Source organism: Diorhabda sublineata, chromosome 9, assembly GCF_026230105.1.
Source record: "Diorhabda sublineata isolate icDioSubl1.1 chromosome 9, icDioSubl1.1, whole genome shotgun sequence".
In the NCBI taxonomy this organism is placed as follows: domain Eukaryota; kingdom Metazoa; phylum Arthropoda; class Insecta; order Coleoptera; family Chrysomelidae; genus Diorhabda; species Diorhabda sublineata.
The window spans coordinates 19926505-19948801 of record NC_079482.1 but is presented as its reverse complement, the minus strand read 5'-3'; the positions used below and the strand labels follow the sequence as shown (position 1 = coordinate 19948801).

The 22297-nt window shown below is 31.6% G+C and overlaps 2 protein-coding genes across 2 annotated transcripts; one reads left to right on the top strand and one right to left on the bottom strand.

Annotated features, from left to right (window-relative positions):
- Positions 1–1410: 1410 nt before the first annotated feature.
- On the bottom strand, positions 1411–14987 carry LOC130448839 (WD repeat-containing and planar cell polarity effector protein fritz). Its single transcript, XM_056786380.1, has 6 exons — positions 14571–14987; positions 14136–14446; positions 12364–12711; positions 10240–10952; positions 7103–7304; positions 1411–3880 (listed from the first exon to the last, which is right to left on the bottom strand). Exons 1-6 carry the CDS (start codon positions 14651–14653, stop codon positions 2967–2969), a joined length of 2571 nt encoding a protein of 856 aa, XP_056642358.1. The 5' UTR covers positions 14654–14987; the 3' UTR covers positions 1411–2966.
- A 146-nt stretch (positions 14988–15133) lies between these two features.
- LOC130448837 (transmembrane protein 87A) lies at positions 15134–21212 on the top strand. Its single transcript, XM_056786379.1, has 4 exons — positions 15134–15327; positions 15387–15447; positions 15503–15606; positions 17237–21212. The coding sequence occupies exons 1-4, from the start codon at positions 15226–15228 to the stop codon at positions 18491–18493; spliced, it is 1524 nt and encodes a 507-aa protein (XP_056642357.1). The 5' UTR covers positions 15134–15225; the 3' UTR covers positions 18494–21212.
- The last annotated feature ends 1085 nt before the right edge of the window (positions 21213–22297 follow it).

The following is a 22297-nucleotide window of genomic DNA, read 5'->3' as shown; positions in this document are numbered from 1 at the left end:
ATCTTGTCATCTTATTTTCAAAATCAGGCTTTAATTTTATTTGCTATTTGCTGCTAATCATAGAAGGATTTTCGGTTTTGATATCCCCATTCATATATTCAATTTTACTACATGTATCGTGCGAATCAAGAAATATAAACCTCGGCTTATGTAGACAAACATGAGATTTGCATCAAAGAAGCATAAAGTTTCTTTTATATAGAAAGGTGAATTTCTTATCCAGACGAAATTTGGTTTCTTTGTGCAACTACTAAGAACTTCATTCGCTCCTTATCAAGCAAAACCATCGCCAATAATATTCTTCTCATCCCCTCTGGGCTACAGGGAAACCGCTTACTACGAAGTCACTTGCTTTCACACATCATCATTCGTCAACTTTTCTACAGTTTTCCTGTAACCTGGTGAATTAGTTCAACAAGCAAATCACCAATGATGCAGCTGTATATGCCCCTTATAAATAATTTAAACACATTCCTAATGTATTATAATATCTTCTGGACGTGTCAAGTGCGCATGCTTTGTTCAGAATAAGTTCTGAATATATATTTCTCCACGAACGATTTATGAACATCTAAAATTATAATTTGAATTCAAAACTAGCTGGGAAAATATATATAATTAACTGGCTGAAGGATTCTTGATATCTCTAAGTACAAAGTCAACTACCACATTTTTTTAAATACAATTACACCTCATAGATTACGAGGTTATTTCGTGGTAAATATCACAAAAAGGATGAATGCACACGCGCCAGATTAAAAATCCTTCCCCATGTCCGAGGATACATTGGACGTATTCAGAACACGTTCGGAATTAGAAATCACACAGGATCTTAAATCCTGAGCGTGTTTTCTTAGTACCGGGAACGCACAATTTCAACATGTGAAATAACCCCAACCCAAGCACTGTAGAGGATTGTTTGGGGGCCATCACAAATCAATCAACGCTAATTCATTTGAAATACATTACTAACAAAGTCCACGATCAAATTCTTCTTCCTATCACGTTCAAGATTAGACTGGCTCTTACCGGTTTCTCGTCGAATTTGTATAAAGTTATCAAGTTTATTCACGACTGTTCGCTCGCGAATATTTGAACATTCTAAATGTTATATTAGGCAAGCGTGACTTCGAAGCCTATATGTATAAAGAATTTTTCTCGTTTTGCCATTGCAAATTAGGAGTAGAATATACTCTTGTTATATATGAAGAAATGAAATGAAGCCGAGATGCAAACGGCTTCAACTTATCTTTAGGAACATGAGAAAAAATTTCAATTACACAAGTTTGTGGATAGTAAAACAATTAGAAGAATAGTGAATTGACAAAATCGTGAAACTGTGAAAAATTCAATGATTTAAAAAACCGTAGCTACTTAAATATTTGACAAGAAGAAATAAAAGTAAAGCCATACAGATAAATATTTAATACAAAAATGAGTATTACAAAAAATAAATATTACTTATATGTACAGGGTGTCCGCTGGGAAGATATACTACTTTGTTTGTTTATAATTTTTGATTAAATGAAAGAGGATGGATCTTATATTAATAAATGTTTTATTTCAGCAATTATGTATGGAATACAATATCAGATAAATGTCCGCCTCTGTTAGCCTCACAAATGCGAGTCCTTTTGAGCACATTCTTCACTACATTCCACGCGGTATTTCATTAATTTCTTGAAATAACTTGTTGTGGAAAGAGGACTCGCAGTAATTCCATTGTAATCCTGGCTGTATGCGATATGGCACCGTCTTGTTGATACCACATGTTAATCAAGACCCAAGCATGCAATCGTGGTGTTAAAAAGTTTTCAATCATATCACAATATCGCTCCCCTTTGACAGTTATTGTTACGCCGTTTTCAGTTTCAAAGAAGTAAGGTCTATTGATTCCTCCTGACCAAATCGCACATTAGACTGTCACTTTTAATGGATGCAAAGGTGACTGATGAATAATTTGAGGGTTTCCCTTTGCCCAGAACCGACTATTCTGTTTATTTACATATCCATTCAAATGAAAATGTGCCTCGTCACTCATTATGATTTTTTCATGAAAGAAGAAAAGAAACTCTTGTATCAACTGAATGTTAAATGGAAACGAAGTCAAATGTCCAAAATTGTGGCCAAAGTTGTTCTTTGAAGACCAAGCTCTTGAGCACGGCGTCGAATGGAAGCTGATGGATTGTTTTGAATACTTTCTTGAGCAGCAGTAATGTTTTCAGCCGATATTGGAGTACGTTGTGGTTTATGCTTGAGCTTATCAGCTACTCTTCTTCAAAATCGTTTACTACACGATAAATAGTGCGTCTTCTTGGCACGTTGTTTCTCCCAAAACCTTTCTCATCGTCACAGTAATCGATGTTTGATTTGGATAAAATGTTTTAACGATTAAAATACGTTGATACGATTGCCAGATATGAACTGTCAACATTAATGTTTCCCAAAATGGCGGCAAAACAAAGTAGTATACCTTCCCAGCGGACACCCGGTATAACGTATAACGATTAGTTGTGTCAACGTGTATATTGGAAGACTTTTATTTTTCTCTAAAAATTCGTATACGAGTTTTCCTTGGTCGTGGAATACAAATGTGACAATAATAAGTGGTTTTATGCAAACCAGTGCCAAATTCTCAACCAAATCGGACTGCATATGTATTATAATAATTTCTATTGCTATACTTGAGCCTATTTGACTAAAATAACTTCAATCTAACGCATTGAATACAGTACTGGTACAGACTAGGCTGCTATAACAATGTAAAACGATAGGCATGAACCATTGGTGAAGGTTTAATGTTAGACCTTAAGGAAAAGAAATGGAAAATAGAGTAAAAGGTACTTGTCAAACGTAAACGGCAAGCAGAACGTTTTGGTCCCCCACACCCACGAAGTAACTGCATAAAAGGGGTAAGTCTGTAACTCATTAGAAGAATTCAAACGGCTTCGATTTTTTTTTATAATTTAAACTACCCCAAAATGTATCACTTTAATTTTAGGTTGTTCATTATCCCTTTCCTCTTCACCATCCTCCTTTTTAACAGGAGCGAAATCTTTTAAATAATCTTCGTTAGGATGGCATAATGGCAAACTGTCAGCCAATTCTTTTTGTGGATTAGTAACGTGAGATGGTGGAGGTGGTCTTTGGGGTCGTTTTATTTCAGGTACTATGAAAGCTGTTACAGTATCAGAAAATTTAACCTTTGGTTGATTTTTTTTACTTGAATTTGAAATAGGAGGATTTGATGTAGACGATGAAGTAAACGATATTAAATCGTCACTAATAAAATTGGGGTACAGTTTTGGTAATGGTGGTGCCACTAATTTTCCAGCAGGTACAGAAGACTTTTTTATATTGTTTACAGTTGACCTAGATGGTATGTTAGATGTAAATTTAGTACTTGTAACAGACGGATTACTGAAAACATTTTCATTTAAAGAAAAAGCGTTGCTCACGATTGGATTCATAGAAAAACTTTCACCAAAGTTAGTACTTTGCATGTAAGGGACATTGTTTGCATTAGAAGAAGGTACTGTGAAAGGTAAAGGAGGAGGTATCATATTAATACTAGTACTTTTACTAAATGTGTTAGGTACTTGTGGAGATTTCACGTATGTAGCTCTTGGAGTGTAATTATACTTCAAGCAGTCGTTCGTACTTAGCGAAATCTGGTTTTCATTTATCGGTTTGTAAGTTGTTGGGACGGGTTGATTAAAATCGGTGGTGAGGCAATTATCTGAACAAAGAGGTAAAGGTGGTACATATGTTTTTTTAAACGGTACATCTTCTCTTTGATTTTCTACAGAACTGTGATCTTCGTTAGAACTACCTTCGCCTTCTGAGCATTGGGAACACGATGAACGGGAGCAATTTGATGCTGCAACAAGAAACAAATCAATAATTAAAAACTGTCTCAACATTATAATTAGGAAATATGATATAATTGAAATTTGATGAATTTATTATCTATGGTCGTTTGTTTTTAACCACGACTGTTGTATAATGTACCCATTAATCACGTCTATCAGATGCTTTCGTCATTTAGATATATTATATTGTTTTTTTACCAAAAAATTGTTTTTATAATTTTATCATGTAAAATACTATTAAATATTTTCAATTTAATTCTTTACTCATAAAAAAAATTAGAGAAGTAAATTTTCCTAGACCAGAACCGAACCCGGGACCTGAAGTTTAAATGCACGGAGCATTAACACTGAGCTACCAGCGACATTGGAAATGTGTTTGTCGTTTATCGATTTCTTAACGTATCATGGTTTTTGAAACAATTTATAAAGTAACTTTTGAAGCAATATCAATTTGACCGAAACTTATCAACATTATTTTATGTTTAGATTTTTGAGAGTTTTAATATTTTATGTCAAATTACGTTAGGAAACCATCTAAAAATGGATACAAAAAATGAAAGTTACTTGTCTTTAATACCACCAGAAATAAGAGAAGCTGCTGAAGTTGCCTCATTAAATTTATTGCCGGAAAATTCAAGGCATATGAATTTTCAACTGACAAAAGAGAATATTAGTAGCTATAAATAAATACCATCCTTTTGTAATATTAGATACCTAATATTTGTAAACCTAATACATAGATTTTTCTGTTGATTATTATGGAGATATTCGATTATTATGATTTTCGATATCTATGTACTCTATTTGAATAAACAATAATATTTTGTATGAAATACTTGTTAGAAATAAAAATAATATTGTTTATAATAATTAAACAAAATGTTCCAACAAAAATATTTAGTAGTTGTGGATAAAGTATATTATTCACGAACATATAAAGAAGGTTATTATTCATTCATTAAACGCGGGTAGCATTCTATATATATTGATGTTTTTGGAAGAAACGAGAATTAATTATTATTATTTTAATATTGGGGATTCTCATCTTATTAGATTGTTTTTATTACTCAGTGACGCTTATAACTAGTAATCATTGCATGCCATATCCTATAGTTTAGCCTTTAATGTTTAGGCATTTCATTGTGATTCTGCAGGTTAAACATTAACATTAGGTTTGTTCTTGGTAGCTGCACTGGCAGAACTAGTTCAGGAAGTGTACACTAAAGCGTTCTTTGTAGCAGAACCAGCGCTAGTGTCGTTGTTCTTAGTAGCAGTGCAAGAGAACTGGTTCACCCAGTTCACTGTACTGCTAGCACTGGATCTACAGTCAGTTCAGCCAGTGCAGTGTAATAAGTGTAATCTGGAAACGGTGGCACTACATCTTCGTCATCGAACGAATGTAAAATATCAAAAAGTACTAAATAGTTTTCCATTATTGATAATACTACAAGGCCTGGATCACATCAAATAACCTCCTAAACTAGATCATGATATTTGTTTAACTTCGTTTCTCTAGATTATGGTCACTTGGATGGGAAAGTCGATGAGTCAGGTTTCCATTTTGTTCATATCACCGTAGATAATGACTGTTGTTTAGTTTTGGTATAAGTAATGATGAAGATGTCCTATTATAATTCTCTTGGATTATTATCATGGTGTGTATTTGTTATGGAGTGCTGCTTTTTTTGAGAAAGTCATGATTCAACTCTTTTACTGCAGGTGAGATGCTCAAGAGTTTCCGAGGAAATTCCAACTAGGCGGAATTTGTCTTCTATCTTTCTTCCCTTAAAATGTATATCCTGCAATTTCCTGGTTTCGATAACTTTGTTATGTTTATTGAGGAATTACCGAACTGTTGCCAACATTTGTGTAGTTTGATATTTGAAATATTTGTCATAATTGTCTTGTTCCTAGGTATTTTTTCTTGGTCCTTTTGAGTATCGTCTGGTATGACAATTTCTATTTAATATGATTTGTGAACCTTTTTCTGACAAGTGTGATACTGTTGTGTATATGAATATGGTTTAATCCCATTTTATAAGCAAAATTGCGAGCTATATGATTGAAGAATGAAAATTTGATTCAAAACAGGGATACCATGATATTCCTTGCAGCAATAGTAGGAATTTAAGGGTATCAAGTCGAAAATTCAAGTTGAATACTATAAGAAATTATGCTGAAACAATATTAAAATTTGCAACAGCAAATGTTCAGGAATTACAAGATATAAACAAGAAAATGAAGGAAAAATAATCGAGTTCCACGATGAGATAAGATCATCAAAGAATTAATCAATTATTGTCTATTGACAAAGAGGAATAAACCCTATATTAACAAAATTATGGAAATTATAAAGTTATTAATAATAAATTGAACGAAATAATATAAAATGATTTCCTCCTGTATGTGGTTTTAGTGCAGAATTTGTAACAATACACAAATTAGTTGCAGTAAGACATACTTTGATCATATCAATCTAAGTATTTTTTTGGTGTGTTCTGTACAGAAGTTTGGAGAAGCCATGGAAGATCTATAAATAAGAAGAGTGAAAAAACTCAAACAATAGTGCCTACTATAAAGTGAAACAGGAGACCGTCTATCGAATATTTTTTTTATTACAGCTCTCCAGAAAGATTATAATCAAGAACAAAGCAAAAATTAATTGGAAAATTGATTAGAAGAAAATTATTGAGCCATTTTTTGTGATTTTCAGGATAAACCTTTCGAACACAAGGTTTTTTTTTTAATGGGAAAAATAGATTATTGCTCAAAATTGACGTTCAGTCTCAAATAAAGATTTGTCAGACTAGATAAAGGAAAAAAACCCATAATCAGTAACTTACCCCTCTACAAAGTTAAAAATAATCTTTATTCTTTTAAATAGAACATGTTTAACCAGATTGATTGATCGGTATATCGATAAATCGAAAATTTTTAATAAAAATGTCTGTAATTCGGTAACGACAACCAAAAATGAAACTTACAATTATTCAGCGAAGTTAAATAATAGAGCTATGGGATATAATTTGTATGATAATCCCATCTGCAGGTATAATGAGGTGAAAATTTAGTTGAACTAATGATTTATATTTTATATGATATGATCTAATTAGTTATCCACTGTTATCACTAAACGGAATTAATTCATTCAATTTCAACCGCATTAGTTAATTTACCAAAATTGTAAATCGACGGACATTGGTTCATTAATTTCTCGTTCATTTACAAACCTTCGCTGGAGCACCTGCTCAGAAGAGATGAAGCTTGGGCTCTAGCTGCAGCCGCCATCTCAGTTTCTCCGATTTTCACTGCGATATAATGAAGATCCATAAACAAATCATGGTGACCGACATCTACAGCTAACAAAAATGCGGTTTCGAACATTTCAGCTCGGACTAGCTGATGAAAAAATCGCCTTGTTAATGATATAACCTAAAAAATGAAATTACTGAAAGTGAAAGTAATTGGGGAACATAAATGATATTAGAGTTAAAAATAAGGAATCAAACCGGAATTTGTTATAGTTGGCTATTAATACCTTCGGATATTTTTGGTTGGATATGTGTTTGCAGTAGGTTTGTGTAGGATAAATTAAAATTGGTATAATTAGGACTCGGATACAGCTGCATTTTTCTCAAACGTGTTTTAAATGGCTTCTACAGATAAACCTAGTAGTGATAATTGCCTTCCAAACTCCGACTGACATTCTACTCTAGACCAGTATCAAGATAATATACATGATACAAAGGGTTGTCCAACCAAAATGCACGATGTTAATTGTAAATAAAACAAAAAGTTTTCAGAGAATTATCTTAATATTTTTTATAACGATAGAAAGATCTATGACAATTATGTGTGAAACAAAATATCGGCCAAATGCTCGCCACGGCTTCGGTGGCATACCTCTATCCGATGGTCCATATTTTCAATGAGTCTGAGACATAATAGAGGTTCATTATCGTTAATTTGCCGAATTATCTCATCCTTTAGCTCTTGAATTATTCTTGGCTTATTGACGTACACTTTTTCTTTCAAATATCACCAAAGAAAGAAGTCCAACGGTGTCAAATCACATGATCGTGACGGCCAATTAACATCGCCACGACGTGAGATAACACAACAATCCTGTTGGAATCACATATAGTCCAGATCCAAATCCTCAGTTTTTGGCCACAAGAAGTCCGTTATCATTTCGAGATAGCGAACACCATTCACGGTAAATGCTTGGCCGACCTCATTTTCGATGAAGTACGGCCCGATGATGCCACCAGCCCATCATAACCTGCACCAAACAGTCACTCTTTGTGGATACATCGACTTTTCAACAATCACTCGTGGATTCTCCCGAATTTGCCCAAATGCGGCAATTCTGCTTATTAACGAATCCACTGAGGTGAAAGTGTGCCTCGTCGCTGAAGATGATTTTCTTTGTAGTGTGTGTGTCAGCAGGCTTCAGCTCTTGAGTCAATTGAGCCTTGTGAGCATGTCAATTCAAATCTATATTCAAAATTCGCATCAATGATGTCAGAGCCGGTTTGCTGAAATGTGCGCACAATTCTCCTGATTGTGGACACTTTTGGTCGATTATGCTGACCAAAAAAATCACGAATCATTTTGATTTAAACGCCCATTTTCGTAAAAGGCTTCAACAATCTTAATGCGTTGCTCGATTGTGTACCTCTCCATGATTGAATTTGTCAAACACTGAAACAAAGAGATGTCAAATCAAGTGGGGCGAAAAACTTGACGTTAAGGTGCGACTCACAACTAACATCGTGCATTATAGTTGGACCACCTTTTACAATGGTTTTATGCGAAAATTCCAAAGAAATATAGTTTAACAATTTCTTAAAAGGTATTCACAAGGCAGCCTTTTACCTTCTACATTATTTGAGTTTAGTTACCACGTGCCAACGACTCAAACACTCTCGGTTTAATTTCAGCCTTTCCTTTTTAAATAAATTCGATTCTATTATTTTACTTCTGAAGTCAGTGTCCCCACTGCACTAGGGCTTCTCAAAAATCTAATCAAATCTTTTGTATACCGCAGCTGTTGGTTGGGAGAAATTCTATTCAAACTTATATTAATATGATTGAAGTCAAAAATAAAAATTGGAAAGTAGAAAATCTTTCATTGATTTTTAAGCATATGTTTAAACTTCTATTCCCATATAAAATGAGTAAACATAATTATTAGTCCGGTTACTTTAGACATAAAAATAGTGGTCAAATAACAAAAATTCTTGGTAAGCCAAATATTGGTGGGGAGCTGGGGTTTAACATTCTTCTTCTTTCAATGCATATTCACTAACAGATGTTCGAGATAACATTTTCCATCGCTTCTCTATTTCTTGCGGTGTGTATTCAGGATTGTATATCGTGTAGTCCTGTCCTGATCATAGCATAATGTGCTGTAGGTACGCCGTTTTTCTCTTCTTAATTAATTCAAATAATTCACGTTGATTGCCGATGCGTCTCAGAATTTCTTCGTTTTTCAATCAAGGTCTAAGGCACCTTAAGGATTCTGCGGTGAAGCCACATCTCAAAAGCCTCCAACTTGTTAATCGCGGTCGGCCTCAATGTCCAGGCCCCCTTGCCGAAGAGAAGCACCGACCAAACGTAACACCTCAGGAACCTCAGTCGTAGGTTAAGATCAAAATCGGGACAAGTAAGCACTCTTCGAAACCTGAAGAATGAAAATCGGGCTTGTTTAATGCGACATTTTATTTCATTGTCTGATGCCCAGTCTTCAAGGAGCCAGATTCCCAGATATTTGAATTTATTCACCATTACAAATAAAGTTTTAAAAATCTCCATCGATCCTATTTGTGCTACAAAAGTTATTCGGGATAAAAGGTCAAAATTTGAGGTTTTTAGGATTTTTCTCGGAAAGCTAAGTTTTATCAAATAAAAAATTCAAACCAAAGTTGTAGATCTTAAAATTCTCTACAAAAATGGTCCCTTTTTTTAAGAGTCACATTGTACATGATTTGCACATATAAGCCACGTATACACGAGGATATATTGAAAAAATCTTAGCAACTATAGAACCAAACAAAATTTCAATTTCTAATTTTCTAATAAGTTATTGTTCGTTGCTATGGTAACGCAATATTTTAGTTAACAATCAGATTTTGTGTATTTGTGTGATTGGTAATGTATATAGTGAACAAAATCATTTACTATATAGATATAAAATGGAGCGCCTAAGTATTCTAGTCTGATAATAATATAGAATAACTCTTATTGTTCTGCTTGAATATTTATGAAAGCTCAAACTCAATTTTACTGTCAATTTTCACACCTTGTAATTACCCATCTTTTGATTTGTACACATATATGTACTTTACAATTGAATCAATCTTACCTGACCTCCAAATCGGTGCCTGATCTGTGCAGGAATGGGTATCGGACTATTATGATAGCATCCTAATGCGTTTTGCAAATTCTGTGCAACTTCTTCATTCAAGGGCCGTCTCAGCAAAAACGCAGTGATTTTTTGTAAAGCGAAAAAACTGTCATCTTTAAATTCCCAAGAAACTAATAATTTAATGGCTTTATCAATTTTTCCTAATTGTAGATAATTTTGTATCAAAGATTTGAAAGTTAACGATTCAGCAATATGTGTTAATGAGGCAATAGGACCTTGTTCAAAAGTAATGAGTAAATTTTTTGGTCCCCAATTTATAGAAGCTATGCTGAATTGCAAGTTAAAGTAAGTAGATAAATTAACAATTGGAGTAGGTAGACAATCTTCATTTAACAATTGGCTTTTAATGCAATTCAAAGCAGTATCATAATACTGTAACTGGCCTTTATCATTTCCAACTGCTACCACAGCATTGTCTGGATGCCAAGCTAGTAAAGTCGGAATAAACCTTGTTTTGATAGTTCTTGTTGAGCCTCTGTTACGATCAAGTAGTGCCAAAGAACCATCAATACAGCAAATCAAGAGTCTGTCTTCTAGTTTACTCAAAGCTGAACAACTGACTTGCGTTTGAAGGGGTACTGAGATTACCGACATTCTTTTTAGATTATTTCCCACCAGTTCAAAGTTACTCACTTCCACTGAAACAGCTCCTGAAAAATATCAATAAATACAATACAACAAAAACTAACATATTTTGCTTATAGTGTATCTAAAGTCAAACGCCAAATTTATTCTTGTGAATTTTTTGTTTTAAATACGTATACTATGCCCCATACTATAAAAGTACATCGACGAGAGCGATTCGATTATGATCGAGACGAATGCTGTAGATGGCGCGCTACCAATTCGGTAGTGAGTGCCAAAGTCGGTCTTCTGTATTTAAATGGGTCAAAGCGATCAAAGATGGCTTCGAAACCGTCAAGAATCAGCTACATGATCGTCGACTGCAAATCAAACAAAATTCGCCAAATAAAAAAACTCATTTAGGAGGACAGTAGGATATAAATTCATCATCATCCACGAACACAAATATCTCAAAATAACAGCGCATAACACAATAAAAGCTATAGATAAATATAGGGAATCCAGAGCAATCTCACTGGATATATCGAAGGCTTTTGACAGGGTTTGGTATGCCAACCTTGTAAATAGATCAAGATCGTACAGTTTGTCGTCCTCATTCATCAACTAGATTAGTAGCTTTCTCAAAGACCGACCCATCCAGGTCGCTATCGATGGACACACCTCAGATAGGTTTGAAATTCATCTTGTCACCTACACCACTATCAATACCGATCTTAAGAACATTCTGGAGAAGGGTGTAAGCAATCTGGTTGTATAGTCACGTGGCCGAATCAGCTAAGGTAGCTTCATAAAAACTTCGAGCCCTCTTCAAGAACAAAAAGCTATATATTCCGCAACAGCTTATTATCCTTTACAAGGCCCAAATTTGTCCATCTTTGGAGTGTTGCTCGTACATTTGGAGCTCAGTTCCAAAGCATACCCTTATGATGTTCGATTCAATACAGAAGAGAACAATTCGACTTATAGGCGACCTACAGTTGACCAATAACTTAAGTCAACTAATAGCTATTTGTATTTTAACTCCAGTGATTCCAAGTAGCAATAGACATAATAGCATTGTATCTGAAAATAGGGTCCCTACTATCTTCAATATACCCAAATATTTTTGGAAAACATTATTTCTATTCTATTCCATTTAATAGACCTTACAACTTCTCTATAAAACACAAAATCCCACTTAAAAAATATAAATTCAATCTAAAAACCTCTAGATTCTCCACTAATAGGAATATTTGGTATTTTCTTGACTTCTTTATTAAAATTCAACTTGTTACAACTGTGTAAATTTCTTTTTAAATTAAAAAATCAAGTATTTACTAGATTTTAATTTACAATGTGGCTCAATTTTTGTTCAATATATGAATATTTATAGTATATATAGTAGTTCCATTCATATCTGGGGTTCAACCAGTATATAAATAAATATTACTGAACATTTAAATGTAACTATCAGAATTAATAGTAGTTCAAACATACCTCTTTGTGTTACTTTTTGTTCAATTAAAATTAAGGTTCTGTTTGTGAATTTACTAACAACTACTTCTAATGGTTCAGAATCGGTCTTTTTATAGGAGAGCAATTCAGGATCAGAAACACCAACCCAATACAAATGTAAATTAGCTCTTTGATGGTCTTTAGCTAATGGACTCCATGGCTGAGGATGCTCTGTTCCAACCTTACCCCAAACTACCAACCATTCTCCATAATAATTTAGCATCCGTCTAGGTCCTCCTTCTAATACCCATCCATCTTTCCATTGACCGCCATAACCCAATACATGACCATCATTACAAATGCAAATGACTTGATTGCCAAAAATAATACCTGAAATTAATTGCACCAATTGATATACAGTGTGTTCATAAAGTAAAAAACCTGCCAATATTGCGATTTCTATATGTCTGCAAAAAAATGGAGAAAAAACCTTTTCAAAAAATGAAATATGTAAATAGAGTCGTTCAAATGCAAAGCTCCTTAGTTTTTCATCTCAAAAATATGTAGCAGTCATTAATTGAATTATTTGTATTTGTATTAAAATTTACAAAATAAATGATAAAAATGACTTAAACAATTTAAGTAAAATTCATAGCTCTATTAGGGAAAAAATAAATTTCTATTTTGATTCTAATTTTATATTCATGATATAGGTGATCTATTGATTGATATAAATAAGCAAATTGTCAGTGTCAATATCATATTTTGATTTTTAATAAAGACTAAAAGTACTTAATATGTCAAAATTTTGAACTATCATTCCAAATTATTAAAAAAACTAATTATATAACAGAAGAAACCTAAAATTTAGATGATTTAAAAACTTATATATAATCGGTACATTCCAATAGAAATAGTAACTGTTCAACCAAGAGTTCCTTGACTTGTTTCATGACAAAATGGAAGTCTGTAAAACCATAATGCAAAAGGTATATATTACAGTAATACTAATCTAGTTGACCGGAACATATAACAGATAATTATACAACATATAGAACGTAATTGATGGGCAGCTACTATCAGCACCAGTGTTATTGATCTTTTTATTGTATGAGATAATGTTTGAAGTGTCTTATTTATTTAAATTTATAGAGAAATCAAATGGTTCCTGCAAAAAGAAATGTGTTTAGGTTAGGTTGCTTTTATATGAATGGTACATCACCACATTTTACTGTGCAGTTTGAAATTATTAAATGAAGATTTCTAAGACGTGTGGATTAGGCAAAGAACCACAAGGAATAGCCAGTTAATTCTCCAGATTTATTGCTTTTAGACTAATTTATCTGGAGATATCTAAAAAACATTGTGTCTCTTACCCAAATCTGATTATTAGAATGAACCAAGAAATATAAGATAATATAAGTCAACCTGAATACCTAATTAAATGATAATAAATTAATTTTTCCTATTCATTATTTTAGTAAGAGAAACATTCCCATAAATTATTTTTTTCAATGTAGAACAAATGTAGACCAAATGAAGTTAAAATTATGCATACTTCAAAGTTGTATTTATAATTAAGAAAAACTGAAATAACATCAACAGAGTATACTATTTAAAAAATATTTATAAATATGTTATTTAGAGGTAAAAGTGCAGCTTGTATATTTCTAACAGATCTATGCAGATTGTCTGAATTTTTTGAAAAAGCTTTTATTCAACAATTTTTAATTGTAAACCTAGCAAAAATCCAAATATTAACAAGTTACATTCTTTATGAACATTTTACAAAAAGACACAATTATTAAACATACCATCACAAATGATATTGGCTTGAAGTTTTGATGCCAGCTGTTTATCCAAAGCAATATTAGTTAAATCACCAGAATGATTTGTTGACAAAGTTACTAAAAGGCCAGTTGACAATAAAAAAAATATTTTATTCCCTTCAAAAACAAAACACACAATCCGACTTTGTATCATACACTCCTCTAAGTCTTTCAACTTATCTCTGAGTTTTTGGGGTCTTTTATTAGGCAGATACCAACTGATACCACGCTGTTCACAAAACTGTTTTTTACTTTGACTATAAATATTATCCATTCCTTCTTTTTTTGTATAGTACCTAAAATATCTCAATTAATTCAATTTTCTGAATTTTACAGTTCACATAAATAGTGTTGATTATTTCCCTTAAGAATGTAAAATAAACTTTGTGTGTATGATAATAAATTAGGTTAACTGTTTACCTAAAGGAGCCATAATCAGTGTTTTTAACTATTATATCTTCCTGAGTTGTCCAGAAGTGAATTTCACTCAATAAAGTAACCATATTTACGATACAAAATTACACAAATTAATAAATTATTGTACGCATATTTCTACATTTTAAATAAAAAATAATTTGTGTATATTATTTTTTATAAGATATAAACATTCACGTAAACAAAATAGAAAATATATACGTCATTTCTAATTAAGGTGTGTTGCTTTTACAATTTTAGTTTATTGTCACTGTTTTAGAAACAGTTTCGCGAAGCCCACATCCAGAACATACCCTGGTATGTTCCGTGGCCCGCCTTAATAATCTGTACTGCATAAAATTCTTTTACAACTCTATGGTTCAATGATTGATATTCTTTTACATGGATCATTTTGAATAAAATTTTGTTTTAAATTGAATTATCCTTGTTGGCAAAATAGACAAACTATTTGTGAAACAAACTACCGTTACAAAAGTGGAATAAAATTGAAATGGAGTAATCGATTTTTCTATGCTGTTTGATTTTCTAAAAAAGGGAATGGCAACGTCACTTGTCAACTTTTTGGATAAATCATAGAATTTAATGACGTTTGTGATGTAGAAAGACTTAAAATATTTGAAATATTTTCAATAGAATCACGATGATCAAAAATGTAACATATACTATTTTCATTATATTTTACATTATTTTCAAAGTACGAGCTCTACCAGATGAAGGAAAGTGGAATGAAAATTTATCATCGGTAAGCAAATACAAGTTATATTATTTTTGACAATAGTTACTAATAAACATTTATTTTAGGGATATAACAATATATTTCTGTCTAAAAGTTTATATAAAGGTGCGGAAATCTTAATCGGAAGTAAGTTTCTTGATAATTTGATTTGTACAACTTGTTAATACTTTTTTATTTTTAGTAAATTGTGATTCCCAAATTCAAAATTCAAAAATCGGCATAAGTTTAGTTATCATTCAGTCCATCTGTTTCGATATTAAAGATGCTCTCAACAAAATTAAACAGGTATGTCAGGGATCAACTAATCTATCAATTAGAAAATAAAATATTTTAATTTCAAGTAATAATTATAGTCCATAGTAAAAATGGAAATCTTATTCAAATTTCAATTCTTTGTTTGTAAACTTCAAACAATTGTGGACCACATAATACTTCCTTTCCATTTTTTTTTCATCTTCGGTTAAATTCCACTTTCCATCAATATTAGCACTATTAACATATCTGGGAACGTTGACAATGATGCACATCACCTTGTTCTGGAATCTCTGCAGAATCTACATATTGGAATTGCTGGGGATCCCCCAAAGCCGAAATTCCATACTGCCATAGGGATACTTCTATACAGTAACACTTTGTTTTCAATTGAATAAAGATCATTGAATATGTTTTAGTAGAATAGAATAGTAATTCTTACCATACTTTGTCGATGTCCAGGTGTAGTATCTTTAGCTTCAAAATCACCATTTATTGTTTTGACTAGCCATAGTTCATGTTCTATTTTTCCATTTTTATTTTGAATCTGAAATGGTATGACATTTACTTCCTTTAGAATGCTATTTCTTTTTTTATGTAGATTTTTCCAAATGCAAGATGGAGTGGAAGCTAATAGGCCTGTGAAAGTTTGATATTTTGATTTTGCCTTTGTTTTGAGATTATAATTATCTGGGCAAGTTCAACATTACAGTTTTTTTATATTTGTAGTCTGTTGGTTACTAACTAAGGTGCATAATTTTCATTTGATGTGTACCTTTTGGTATTTGCTAGTGGCTTGTGCATAGGCTGCATCTAATTATATTTATTGGTTAGCTGTGCTAGGTTGGATATAGCTTTTGTTTGAGTTGTTTATGTACAGTACAAACCCGATAATTTGCCGGATGGCTACCATTACAATTGGCACATATCACTTCATCATTCTGGGCTCCCCTTTTACACTCCTTAGTCACATCTGATCACAGTGTTAGTAATTCTGCAGAATAATCCGTAATCGACTATACTATTTCCTAGTTTAGTTGAATTGTTTATTTCTTTATCATTTTCTTCTAGTTTTAGGTCTAAAAATTATAAGTGCAATTTCGTTTTAGTGATTCTGTCTTTCGTTATATATGCACCAAAGACTTCATGTTGTTTTTCTTCTAGAGCCTCTTTAATATTTTTAATTTCAAAGGGTTTGTGTAACCAGTATTTCATGATTTTTGTTTGTTTCTTTTTGTGTTAGGCTCTTCTGGATTTCTTTGCTCAAAAAAGCTAGTGTGACTTCCTCTTCTGAGATGAATAAGTAGCACTTAGTATTGCATTGAGTGAAATTTTGATACATAGCTCTAAATTATTGTATAAACCCAGAATATTGTATAGTTTTATAAAGTGAAAACATTTAATACCATTATATACATAATAAAGTTATGGAAAAGGTAATTGTCTTAGAAATATACACGTACAGATTAGCAACTGGTTGATTTTAAAGTCTCTAGAGTAAAAATAAAGCGAAGGTAAGGGAACTTTACTTTTTTATTGATTCTTGTGAATTTTAATTACAAAAAATGGGGTTTGAAAATATAATTGCCAATTATCCCTTAACAAAACTAAAAATGAAACTAATTAAAAGTACCAGAAATTAAATATTCCTTTTATATTTCAGGAAATCACCTTACCCCCCTCAGATAGTAAAAACTCTTCTAAAATTTACCATACTAGTGAAATATATGATTGTAACGATAAAATTTTCATCAAAGAAAACACTGCCACAACTTCTGCACCAAAGAATCATACCAGCAAACAACCGGTGCATAAAATAAGCCATGATGGTGTGTACGTTCTTGCTCTTAAAGTTAGCACAAACACTTCTCGATACAGTGTAGGAGTTCATATAGAAATGAAAAATGATTATGGTTATCTCTCTGCTGCAGATTGGCCCTTACTGCCATTTTATGGGTTTATGTGTATATATTACGTCATTTTGGGAGTAATATGGTTAATACTATCATTTTTACAATGGAGAGACCTTTTAAGAGTTCAGTTTTGGATTGGAGGGGTTATATTATTGGGAATGTTAGAAAAAGCAACTTTCTATGCAGAATTTCAAAGTATAAATAACACCGGAGTTAGAGTACAAGGAGCTATGCTGTTTGCAGAATGGATATCTTGTGCAAAAAGAACACTAGCCCGTATGCTTGTTGTCATTGTAAGTTTAGGTTTTGGTATTGTTAAACCTAGACTGGGTGCAACTTTGCATAGGGTGGTTGGTGTTGGGCTTTTATACTTTTTTCTAGCTGCATCAGAAGCTTATCTGAGAATAACTAAGGCAAAAACTGATAGTAATAGAGATATGTTAGTGGCTTCTGTACCTTTGGCAGTATTAGATTCTGCTATTTGTTGGTGGATATTCTCTGCTTTAGTAAATACTACAAGAACTTTACGATTGAGGAGGAATGAAACTAAATTAACTCTTTACAGACATTTCACCAATACTTTAATATTCTCAGTATTGGCATCTGTTTGTTTCATGTTATATTGTATCAAAGATCACCGCTTTGTTGAATGTTTAGTTGTTTGGAAAGATATCTGGATCGAAGAAGCTTACTGGCATATTCTTTTCTCTGTATTATTGTTAGTAATAATGATATTATGGAGGCCAACAAATAATAATCAGAGATATGCTTTTGTTCCACTTCTGGATACTGGTGATGATACAGAAGAAGAAGAACAGCTTGTTAATGATGCTTATGGTGTTAAAGTTAGAGTACATCATCCTAAGAATAACACACCTCAGAGGACTTCAATTGACGATGATCTCAAATGGTTGGAAGATAATGTTAAAAGTGATCCAGCCCTACCTATTTTAGATTCAGATGAAGAACTTGTTAATACAAGATTTGAAGTATCCAAGATGCAGTAAATCTATCGACCTTTAGGTACTTATTTATTTGAATTAAGTTGATTGTGCAGAAAAGACTGACGATTAACCAACTTTTAAATAATTGTAAATCTATAAGAGAGGATATGTAAATTGTAAATACATGAAAATATTTTCTCGAGAAAATTTTATTATATCAATAATTCGTTATATCAGAATACAAAAAATAAATAGTTATAGCACATTCTACTAACAAATTATTGAGAATGAGATATTCTTTCATAATATGTATCGATAAGATAATCTTTAGAAAATATTCTTAATAGCCAAGACAACTCTGTAAATACAGCTCAGTATTCCTTATCTTAGTAATAGCATACATATTATAAAAAAAATATTTGTAATAAGTTTGCTAATTGTAATTAATAATTTTTAATCACTTAAAGCTGCTTTAAAATAAAATAAATCAAAAAATCTAGTCATTCATCTGCATTATAACTTTGCTTAATTTGAAGTCCTATGAGAATTGAACATGATAATTTAATACTAAATTGTACAAAATGTAATTTACTCTTCATATTTTACAAAGAAATAAGTATTCTGTTCAAGTGCAAATATATATTTTTAAATATTTTTTTCTCAAGAGTTCGTACAGTGCTTCCAACTTATCATGAAATTGTCAGTTTTACATCTTGTGAAAATCATCGCTTTATATTTCCAAATTAGCTCAAGTCGTAAGATTCAACCGATTCCTCCTTTGTTATTCAGTCCCATGTTATTTAGGTTTGTTTCTAGAGGGCAATGCTCTATTGCTGAAGTTATGGGTTTTAACAAAAGTATTTGGATATTTTGAACGGTTGACGAAAAAAATATTTTGAACAAGTGCTACTTTTCCGTTATACTCATTAAAGTAGGAATTATAAGTTTTGTTTACATTTAGTTCATTTATGAACCATTATATTGTTTTCGATGTTATTCATGATCTAAGAAGAAACGTTGAGGATTCATTTCAAAAGTTCTGTCACGATTCCGCCATATAAGAATGAAACTTGTTCTGTTGAAACTGTTTGCCCTCAAGACCTACTCCTACTTTAAAAGAAAAAACACTTTTCATAGATTTTTACATTCATTTGCAAGAACAAAGAATTCAATTATTTGATATGATTCATCATAGTTTGCAATCAAGAGAATATATAATTAAAGCATTGGAATTGGTTCTTGACTTTCAACAAGAGTCCTTGTGCAGCCATCAACTATACAACGATTTACTATTTTTTGATAATTATCACAAAAGTCATTTATTCTACAACTTTTAATAGTTATTCATTATACGAGTGTACAAAAGTTCTTCACGCACGAGTATCATACAATATTTTATCTACCATCACATAAAAAATACTTTTGTTGCAAACAGAACCATAATTTAAATTCATGGTAGTTTTCAATATTGAATAATGGAACCATAACTTTGATCATTTCCATTGACATTGGGAGAAAAATGCAATAGGAGTATTTTCCGGGTTAGTTTTGATTTTTTTTGGTGTTTTACCAAACCTAAAAAAATTGCTATATGGCTTCACGTATATTTTTATGAAGCAGGTTTTGAGTTACATTGCACTCAATTTCAGGAGGAGTGCAATCAGATTCTTCTTCCGTGTTTATGTAGCTTAAAACAATCAGTGTTTTATCATTCAAAATTTGAAAAATATTTTGCAAAATTACGATGACGTTTTACACTTTTCTTAATGACATTAGAAAAATTATTACAATTACTGAACCATTGTCAGAAGACACAACACAAAATTATCTAAGGTAACTTGATAAATATTCAAATAAAGAATGTTATAAATAATGATAATTCATATATGTATTACTTCTATATGGATAGTTCCTATAAGTGGAAGCTGTTCCGACTAAAGAAGACATAATGACTACGATTTCTCTATCCTCCGAGGTTCCAGACCGGTTCTGCGCATTCTCAAGCACGCGCAGTATAGACAAAGTGTCTCGAACGAGAGAGAAAATGAGTATAGTTGGCACCGTAACGTAGGGACGTTTTTTCCCATATAGAAGTATTACATATATGTGATTATTTCATTTAAAAGGCATTGTTTTTTTTTTCGCTTATTTATAATATGTAATTTGACGTATTTATATGAGATTTTAAATGTTTAATTTTAATGGTGGTCGTAAATAAAACTTTTTATGATGATTCTAAACAATAACAAATAGACGCCATTTCCCTATCTAGTCTCCGTGAAAATACTTCATAACTGGTGAGAACTTCAATTTTTTTTGGTTCATTGATATCAATATTTGCATTTCCCATTTTAGAATATGTTGTTTATCAATTTTATGAATAATTATATTCTCTCAATACAGTTTCTTTCAATAGCTGTGAATCAAATTAAGGATGTGTTGTTGGATAGCACTAACCTTTTTTGAGAAAGGATGAAATGAATTATTTTAAAGAGTTTTGAATATAATTATATATTTCTGTTATTGTGTAAAATTAAGAAAATTTATTTCACAATTTTGGTTAAACTCGATTGAAAATTAACGTTTTTTATGATAAAAATTGAATATTTGGCGTATATTTCCAATATCGGTTTTTAGTACAGCAGAGTTAGTTCTACAACTCTAATGAATTTATTTCGAGTTTTATGTTTTTGTATTTCATCCCATTTTTTCTTCAATATTTTAAAATTGTACTAGAAATATTTCTATATAAAGAAAATAAATAAATATCTGATCCGATTCTGTGATTTCAATCTGCCTACTCCACGCAATGAATCACCCCCTTTTTGCTCGATTCTAAGGTCAATCTGCCTACTCCTTGGAATTTCACCGAAAAAACATCAAATATTTAAAAAAAAGGAATATGCTTATCATTTAGAACACCGTGGACACTAACACTATTACTACTGGTCTTGAGCTAACTAGCTATTTAATTTTTAAATAAAATAAACTATATTAAATTTTTTGTATATATATATATATATATATATATATATATATATATATATATATATATATATATATATTACAGTAAAAGTATATCACAAAAAGTATTTAAAGTAATTTGAATAATAAATAAACCGATATAGGAACAGACTCATAAGAGAATAACAGTTGTTAACATGAATGAACATATATTTCCGTGGTTTCCAAATTTTCGACATTAGACCTTGATATATTTGGGTATTTAACATATTTAAAAATTTATACATCACTTCTTATTATGTATTTAGGTTGAATAGTATTATATTGTAACTTAACATATTATAAATCGCAAATATAAATTGATGATAATTTAAATAACACGTGACAAAACACGTTTCGATTGGTTACTGCGTTTGTGAAGTAGAAAGTGAGTAAATACTGGAAAGTGGTCGCTGCGCGTAGCCTTTCTGTTGTGAGTGGAGGTAATTGATTGTTTAGTGAATTGAAATGATGTCCGAATTAAGACAATTTACCCAAGTAGATGCATTTCATGGTTTCTACGTTCTTTGCTAATAATCAATTATTTACTTCGGCTGAAATAATTGGAGTATAAGCAGATACGTAAGTACTAATAATTAAAAATGTAGTCAGAAAGATGATAGCTTTGAAGGTAATGTTTTGATTAAAGCTTTCGATGTTAAAACATTTGTATTATCTTACAGTGCTGTTTACTTACTTTATACGTCATACTGTGACAACAAATGCGTTTTGACGCGTCATTTAAGGATTTAAATTTATTTATTTGTTTATGAGCTAATATACCGTTTAAAAACTTGAAAAAGTAGAGTGTGATTAAGGACGATATACTAAACATAGTTGGACAAAGTACAATATAAAAGTATA